The sequence below is a fragment of the Protobothrops mucrosquamatus genome, unplaced genomic scaffold, assembly GCF_001527695.2.
Source record: "Protobothrops mucrosquamatus isolate PMUCROS unplaced genomic scaffold, P.Mucros_1.0 scaffold4565, whole genome shotgun sequence".
NCBI classification, from domain to species: Eukaryota; Metazoa; Chordata; class Lepidosauria; order Squamata; family Viperidae; genus Protobothrops; species Protobothrops mucrosquamatus.
Genome location: NW_015390468.1, coordinates 26743 through 36004, shown reverse-complemented (window position 1 = coordinate 36004; position 9262 = coordinate 26743). Strand labels below are relative to the sequence as shown.

At 43.8% G+C, this 9262-nt stretch overlaps 1 protein-coding gene across 1 annotated transcript in view; it reads left to right on the top strand.

Moving 5' to 3' along the window:
- Positions 1-9262, top strand: part of LOC107299122 (adhesion G-protein coupled receptor D1-like) — a gene marked incomplete at its 5' end in the record, with an annotated part of 42494 nt that overhangs the window by 9885 nt on the left and 23347 nt on the right. The window contains 2 exons of the mRNA XM_015828490.1: positions 708-774; positions 2064-2130. Coding sequence (XP_015683976.1) covers positions 708-774; positions 2064-2130 — 134 coding nt within the window. The remainder of the gene's footprint in view (positions 1-707; positions 775-2063; positions 2131-9262) is intronic.

Here is a 9262-nt window from a genome sequence, read left to right as displayed (position 1 = left end):
AAAACAGTAGCTGTTTCTTTGCTCACGTCTTCCACCACTATCGCACATTGATCGTAGGCTCACTTTGTTTCCAGTAATGCCTGCTAGTTTCCTATTATGCATCCATATGCCTCTGTAATTGAATTTGCAACACTTTGCCACAAATCTATCTTTCTTCAGCAACACCGATAATGAAGAGGGAGCCAACTGTGAAGCACACACCCCCCCAGCAGCCCCTAAAATTTCCTTGCAAAATGTGATCAAAGACTGCGGCTATTAAAACATCAAGTCACAAAAAAAAGAGGGCGATTTTAAGGGCAGTCACATTGCTTTTTCACGATGTAGCTGCTGGCTCACCCAAGGCCCATCTGGTGATGGGACTGGGGAAATTCAGGAACAACGAGCACCCCAGCTCTTTATCTTACCACCAGGTCCATATGTGAAGATCCAATTAAACCGATTTATTGCTAATCGTGCCTATGTAAATTAATCAACCAGTGGTTAGCACCTGCTAGGAATTAGATAAGGGTTCATGGAATTCAAGGGAGAGGTTGGACTTATTTTGCTTGTGGTTATGTAGCGATTCTAGGCTGATCCCTCTTTTGACTCCATCCTTGAGTTTTGCCACTCCTTCTCCTTACGCTTTCAATGTGAATGGGATGGGACCATCCTTCTATTTTTATCCTCTTCTGATGAAGATGCTAATGTTCTCCTCTTCATTCCTGCAGGATGCCCATTCCTGATCTGTGTCATTTCCGCAACGACATCTGTGGAAAGCTATGGAGAAGCCAACAAGTAAGTTCTGGAAATGAGAAACTATAAATTTGTTGCTGTTATGATAGCTCCTTTGAAGAATGTAGGGTTTGTGGACGGCGTCACATGCCCGTATTTGCTCCAACTGTCTGAGCATTAAGCAGTCTCCATGGATCCATATCCTGGCCCAGTTTCCTTAATGCAGCATCCTTCAGACGTACCTGAGAACAGTGGGACCTAAAGTCCAGAAGATAAAGGCCTACAGCTTGGCCTTTCTGCCACATCCAGATCATGTTAAAGCCAGCAAAGGTTGCATTCCATTTGCAATGTTAGTTCCAAGGTGATAGCCTTCCAGAGACAGCTGTGGCTGAAGTGAAAACCATGGGCTTTCCCTCTCTTTTGTTCCTTGAACAAAGGCCTGGAATGAAGGAAGCAAGCAGGAGAACTTTTTCTGCTGTCCATCCACTCCAGCCTTTCTCCCTACTACATATTTTTAAATCAGTGGTGGTTTGGAACTTACACACTGATCATCCCCATGCTACAATGTCATGAATAGAATAGAATAGAATAGAATAGAATAGAATAGAATAGAATAGAATATGGAATGGAATAGAATGGAATGGAACGGAACGGAACAGAATAGAATAGAATAGAATGGAATGGAATGGAATGGAATGGAATAGAATGGAATGGAATGGAATAGAATAGAATACGGAATGGAATAGAATGGAATAGAATAGAATAGAATAGAATAGAATAGAATAGAATAGAATAGAATAGAATAGAATAGAATAGAGCTGGAAGGGACCTTGGAGGTCTTCTAGTCCTTGGAGGTCTTCTAGTCCAGCCCCCTGCTCAAGCAGGAGAACCTATACCATCTCAGACAGGAGAATGTCTAGTCTCTTTTTAAAAATCTCCAGTGATGGAGTGCCCACAATTTCTGGAGGCAAGCTGTTCCACTGGTTAATTATCCTCACTGTCAAGAAGTTTCTCCTTAGTTCCAGGTTGCTTCTCTCTTTGATCAGTTTCCAACCATCGTTTCTCGTACTTCCATCTGGTGCTTTGGTGAACAACCTGGCCCCCTCTGCCTTGTGGCAGCTCCTCAAATACTGGAATGCTGCTATCATGTCTCCCCTATTTCTTCTTTTCTTTAGACTAGTCAAACCCAAGTCCTGCAGCCATTCTTCGTATGTTTTAGCCTCCATGCCTTTGATCATCATAGTTGCTCTTCTCTGAAGTTTTTCCAAACTCTCAACATCTTTTTTTGTGATATGGTGACCAAAATTTACTGCAGTATTCCAGGTGTGATGTCTTTCCCTCTTCCTTTGCAGCTGTTGGCTTTCCTTGGAGAGCGGTGCCATCTGGGCTTTTGTGGGCCCAGCTCTGTTCATCATTGTGGTAGGTTTGCCTTCCTTCTGTTGTCCATTAGAAGCTCCAGGGGAACTGGTGGGATGACCATTGCAGGCCATGTTGGACCATAGGGAGCTCAGCTCTGGTAGCACCTTTGCCAACCAGCAGATTTTTTTCTGAAAAGCCACCAGCTTCACCAGATGCATCTCCCTTCACCAGATGCCTCAGGTAACATCTGTGAAGGAAGCTGCAGTTCATAAAAGCCGATGCCTTTAAATAAAACTCGTCAGTTGGGCGGAAAAGTAATTACCAGATGTCTCCTGTCTTTGTACTCCAATAGATTGGTGTTTCTCAACCTTGACCCCTTGAAGATGGGTGGGCTTCAGCTCCCAGAATTCCCCAGCCAGCATGAAGATGAAGCCCACCCATCCCCAGGTGGCCATGGTTGAGAGACACTGTTCTAGACCAACCCATCTCTCCCCCTCCAGTGTCCCGTAAAGGATCTGAGATGGTCAGAGGCCATTTCTTGCATCTTGGGAAGAAACAAAGGAGAATATGGAGATCCTCAATCATCCAGGTCATGGTTGTCCCAAAGGTGCTTTTTTAAAAGGAAACTAGACTTTGTTTTTCCTTCAAGACATTTCACTTCTCATCCAAGAAGCTTCCTCGGTTCTGACTTCAGTCAAAATCGAAGAAGCTTCTTGGATGAGAAGCGAAAAGTCTTGAAGGAAAAGCCAAGTCCAGTTGTCTTTTGAAAAACCACCTTTGGGAGAACAAAAGAGAAGGGTAGGGCTGCAGCATTCCTACGTTTGCACAAATCCCCTGGAAGACACCAAGAATCCATAATTACCAGAATGAAAAGAGGGGCTCCCTCATACACCCCTGTTTCCCAGGGGTGAAAAACAGATAGTTCTGGCTAAGTGTTCTCTCCTACATTTACCTGGCCATCTGAATGACGCTTCTATTTTCTCTTCTACAATTGCAGCTTTGAACAGCCTGCCCCCTCCCCACCCCTTTCATAATGAGAAGCAGCAGATCCACTGCCACTCAGCTCCGCAAGTCAATAGCCCACCCCTCCCAGGTTACACACTCCATCAAAAGGGGAGAGTTAAAGCAAGTTGGTTAACTCCCAAAGCTGCTGGGGGCACATCTGTTGGCTGTAACCAACACCTTTCTAAGTGGGAGTTGCAAGTTCACGATGGGCCTTCCTGATACATAATATATGACAGTGATTTAATTATAGCCGTGCCTTAAATTGAATCAAATTGTGGCTTAATCACTCCAACAGGCTCTTGGAAGTTGCAAGAGATGGCTTCTTTTTTTTCTTCCCCCTGATAGATTAAGGAAGCAGACGTTCCTCTCTTTAGGCTATGCTTAGCCCTGTCTGCTTAGATGTTTTTTTTTAAAATCGATTGAGAAGTTTCTCTGATGATAAAGAAAACCCAGCCACGGGTCGTCCCTGACAAATGGAAAGGGTAAACATATTGACTGAGCATTCACGTTGTCATCGGTCATCATCTACAAGAGGCTTGCCCTGTGCACTGGAGGGTTGTGTGTTTGGCCAATCTGAAATGGGAATCGGAGATTCGTTTTGCATGTCCTACTTTTAAGCGGGTTGAGATTTAAGAAAAACAAGACAAAAGAGGCATGGACTGGTTTTGTAAGACATCTCAAACACGCTGTGACTAAGCTGAGTGCGTAGGGTGTCTGCAGAGGGGGAGAGGGCTATGCTGTCATGTGCATTGTGTCACAGCTGTGTTGTGCACTGGGGTCCTGACATGCTGTGACATTGCTGTGGCTTGGGCATATGGCAGAGGGTAATAAACTGGTTGAAGGAGACCGACAAAGTAGTCCAGTAATGAAAACTTCCTGCTGGTAGAGGTGTAAAAGGAATAATAAACCGTACACAACCACATGAGAAGAACTCAAGTCTTCCCTGCCTGTTAAATTTTGTTTATTGTCAACTCTTGCCAATCTGGTCCTTCCTTCCTTCCTTCCTTCCTTCCTTCCTTCCTTCCTTCCTTCCTTCCTTCCTTCCTTCCTTCCTTCCTTCCTTCCTTAATTGTGGGGTCCTTGGTGCTCTCTGAGCTTGGTTGTTTTCTTGCAGACATTTTATCACCAAACTAGTTAACATCATCAGTGCTAGAAGGGAGTGGCGTTTGCTCCCTGTTTATACCCCAACAGAATTCCTCCAATTAAACAACTACCAACTCAATAAACAACAAGCCTAATCAAGAATCCCCCCTCAGACCACTCCCACCAGCACTGATGGGACAAGCCACTAATAGACAGAGAGCAGCCCCCCCTTCTATCACTGATGATGTTACCTAGCTGGGTCATGCAACTTTTGCAAGAAAACCACCAAACTCAGAGAGCACCAAGGACCCTATGGTCCTCCTCCTCCTCCTCCTCCTCCTCCTCCTCCTCCTCTCCACACCCCACTCTCTTCTAGCAGCAATGATGTTAGGCCATGAAATATCTGCAAGAAAACCACCAAGGATCCCAGACTCCTCCTCCTCCTCCTCCTCCTCCTGCATCCCCTTCTAGCAGTGATGATGTTACCTAGTTGGGTCATGAGATATCTGCAAGAAAACCACCAAGCTCAGAGAGCACCAAGGACCCCAAAAATGCAACACTATCCACACTGCTCCTCCAACCTATACAATATTAGGGGCTGGATAGTCCTGGAAACCACATAGAGATTTCCCTGAATTTTTTTTGAGACTTAGCTTTACATTTCATCTTTTAATAGCATTTATTTTCAAGAGCTGTCCTTAGTGTTTTCCTTTGAAGAAATCTGGCCTGGAACTACGTGGCAATTTAAAAAGAATGAACACGGGCTAGAAACCCACTAAGAAGGATCATAGTGAATCACCAAAAGAACTTACCCTTCAGTCCTGCCTTTCCTTCATTTCTCAGCCACAGCCTTGACAGGTGCTTGGATTTTATCCTTGACAAGGCAGCTCAGTTCTTCCCAAAATATAAGCTGCTTGGAGACCGTCTCAGGGGGATACCTGGGATAGGTCCTTCCAACTCAGTTGGTAACGACATCCGCAGACGCAAGGAACACCCTCTGCAAAACGATTTTCTGCCTGAGCTTATAAAGGATCCCACAATCACAACAACTCGACAAGTGCCTATTAATGATGATAGACAGGAGCTTAGTCAACTCTTCACTCCAATGGAAGGCATTAAAGTGCTGGGGGGGGGGGAAATCTTATAAAAAGAAAACCCGTTGAAATTGAGAGCTTGCATTTCCAGGAGCATCTTCCAAATGACGTTTTGAAAGTTTGATGATTGGAAATCGATTCTTCTCTCTCCTGATCCAGATAAAGGAAGCAGAAAGAGCCCCTGGTTTCATGTTCCGGAGTTGTTTAGTTTTGTTTTTCAAGGAGAGAGGTCTCACTGGACATTTGAAGGAAATTCAGGATTCATCCATTACTGAGTTCATTGTGCTAAGACATAATGTTGCTTACTTATAACCAGCAATTCTGGCTTGGAAAAGCATGGTTGATGACTGAATGTGATGTGAACCCTCCTATTTTGGCCCATTTCATAAACCATGATTAATACAAATAATGCCCCAGCCTCTTAAACTGCCCAACCTTCCTGGCCTAAACAGTAGGACCAATTCTGAGTCTCAATTTTGCATGTAGGAGCGATCCAAGAACTATCCTCAGCATCTCGAGAGAAAACAATAAGCTGATTGAGTGTCTAATTCGCAATGTGGTTTTCTTCATTTTTAGCTTAGCTTAGATCCTTCTGCTGGTTGGACCCATCATGACACTTGTGGTAGGGACATTCCCTAGATCCACAACATCTTTTACACTGTGTGGTCTCCTTCCTACAATCTTGTCTGCTCAATATTTCAAAAAGAGGGGGTCAATCTTAAACAAAGAAGAGGGGGCCAATCTTGAACAAAGAAGAGGGGGTCAATCTTGAACAAAGAAGAGGGGGTCAATCTTGAGCAAAGAAGAGGAGGTCAATCTTGAACAAAGAAGAGGGGGTCAATCTTGAACAAAGAAGAGGGGGTCAATCTTGAACAAAGAAGAGGGGGTCAATCTTGAACAAAGAAGAGGGGGTCAATCTTGAGCAAAGAAGAGGAGGTCAATCTTGAACAAAGAAGAGGGGGTCAATCTTGAACAAAGAAGAGGGGTTCAATCTTGAACAAAGAAAAGGGGGTCAATCTTGAGCAAAGAAGAGGGGGGCAATCTTGAACAAAGAAGAGGGGGGCAATCTTGAGCAAAGAAGAGGGGGGCAATCTTGAGCAAAGAAGAGGAGGTCAATCTAGAACAAAGAAGAGGGGGGTCAATCTTGAACAAAGAAGAGTGGGTCAACCTAACCTCCAAAGCACCTGAAGGCAGGACAAGAAGCAACGGATGAAAACTAATCAAGGAGAGAAGCAACCTAGAACTAAGGAGAAACTTCCTGACAGTGAGAACAATTAACCAGTGGAACAACCTGCCTCCAACACTGAAGGTTTTTAAGAAGAGATTGGACAACCACTTGTCTGAAATGGTATAGGGTTTCCTGCTTAAGTAGGCGGTTGGACTAGAAGACCTCCAAGGTCCCTTCCGACTCTTATTCTGCTATTCTGTTATTCGCTTTACAGCCCCCAAATTAGGGAGGGTTCCTTTTAAGACATTTGACACACCTGGAGTCCTGCTGTGGGCTAAGCTCCCTTTTATCTGACTTTTCGTTTGGTTGTCTGGCATTATCCTATCCCCCAAGGTCAGATACTGCAAATATCTGGAAAGAGAAAGTGAGAATAGAGCACTTCCTGATGTAACAAGCTGATAGTTGTTCAGAGATTTATTTATTAGCAGGAGTCAAATGGATGTTTTGCTCCATTCAGTTAGAACATTAATAAAGCTAGGCAGATCTAATGTATTTGCTCAAACTAAAGCTAAGATGCCCGTTGTTTGCCCATGTGCCTTAAAGTACTTGGTTATTTGCTGGTGCAACATTTTGATATTAAGAAGGAAATCTCAAAAATGTTTGTACGTTCTTGGTAGAGTTTTAGATGTTGCAGTGTGCGCGATCATGCTTTGCGGCAATGAACTGTAGTTCGCTTTGCTCTTTTCCAGGAAGATTTGGTAAAATTGAAAATGATTTCTTTGCAATAAGCAACATCAAACCTTTGCAATTCCTGAATCTGGCTTGTCAAAATGTAGAGAGAGGAGAGGAAATATCTCCCAGGCTCTCAGGAATTTGTTATTAAAGAAGAAAAGTAGAGTTTAGCAAAAAAGGAAAGGAAAGAAAGAAGAAAGAAAGAAAGAAAGAAAGAAGGAAGGAAGGAAGGAAGGAAGGAAGGAAGGAAGGAAGAAAGAAAGAAAGAAAGAAAGAAAGAAAGAAAGAAAGAAAGAAAGAAAGAAAGAATGAATGAATCTCTCTCCTGACCTGGTCTATCTGAAAGAACTGACAAACCATGACAGCCTTCAACTCAGTCCAAAAAAAAATCATATCTGAGAGTCCTTGAGACCTAGAAGGGGTCCAGTTGTGAAATCAAAGAAGAGGAAAAGAGAATGAATGGCGTAAGGGGAAGGGATGAATGTCAAGATTGCCCCTTTAACTGCCCATCTTCAAATCAGAAACTCAAGCAAAGCCAGCCCACACATGGTTTTCTACTTATCTTTGCCAAAACAGGTGGCTGTTACATTTTTACGTTGCACATTTGTTATAGGAGAGAAGCATTTATACAGCACAAATTAGCCAAGAATGAACTCTCCCTCCCTCCCTCTCGCTCCCTATCTCTCTCTCCCTCTCTCTCCCCTTCTTTCTCTCACCTCCTTCTCTCTCTCTCTCTCTCTCTGTGTCTCTCTCCCTATCTCTCTCTCCCTCTTTCTCTCACCCCCTTCTCTCTGTCTTTGTCTCTCTCTGTCTTTCTGTCTCTCTCTCTCTCTCCCTCCCTCCCTCTCTCCCTCTCTCCCTCCCTCTCTCTCCCCCCTCTCTCCCTCTTTCTCTCACCCCCTTCTCTCTGTCTCTCTCCCTCCCTCNCCTGGGATAGGTCCTTCCAACTCAGTTGGTAACGACATCCGCAGACGCAAGGAACACCCTCTGCAAAACGATTTTCTGCCTGAGCTTATAAAGGATCCCACAATCACAACAACTCGACAAGTGCCTATTAATGATGATAGACAGGAGCTTAGTCAACTCTTCACTCCAATGGAAGGCATTAAAGTGCTGGGGGGGGGGGGAAATCTTATAAAAAGAAAACCCGTTGAAATTGAGAGCTTGCATTTCCAGGAGCATCTTCCAAATGACGTTTTGAAAGTTTGATGATTGGAAATCGATTCTTCTCTCTCCTGATCCAGATAAAGGAAGCAGAAAGAGCCCCTGGTTTCATGTTCCGGAATTGTTTAGTTTTGTTTTTCAAGGAGAGAGGTCTCACTGGACATTTGAAGGAAATTCAGGATTCATCCATTACTGAGTTCATTATGCTAAGACATAATGTTGCTTACTTATAACCAGCAATTCTGGCTTGGAAAAGCATGGTTGATGACTGAATGTGATGTGAGCCCTTCTATTTTGGCCCATTTCATAAACCATGATTAATACAAATAATGTCCCAGCCACTTGAACTGCCCAACCTTCCTGGCCTAAACAGTAGGACCAATTCTGAGTCTCAATTTTGCATGTAGGAGCGATCCAAGAACTATCCTCAGCATCTCGAGAGAAAACAATAAGCTGATTGAGTGTCTAATTCACAATGTGGTTTTCTTCATTTTTAGCTTAGCTTAGATCCTTCTGCTGGTTGGACCCATCATGACACTTATGGTAGGGACATTCCGTAGATCCACAACATCTTTTACACTGTGTGGTCTCCTTCCTACAATCTTGTCTGCTCAACATTTCAAAAAGAGGGGGTCAATCTTAAACAAAGAAGAGAGGGTCAATCTTGAACAAAGAAGAGGGGGCCAATCTTGAACAAAGAAGAGGGGGTCAATCTTAACAAAGAAGAGGGGGTCAAATCTTGAGCAAAGAAGAGGGGGCCAATCTTGAACAAAGAAGAGGGGGCCAATCTTGAGCAAAGAAGAGGAGGTCAATCTTGAGCAAAGAAGAGGTCAATCTTGAACAAAGAAGAGAGGGTCAATCTTGAACAAAGAAAGGGGGTCAATCTTGAACAAAGAAGAGGGGGTCAACCTAACCTCCAAAGCATCTGAAGTCAGGACAAGAAGCA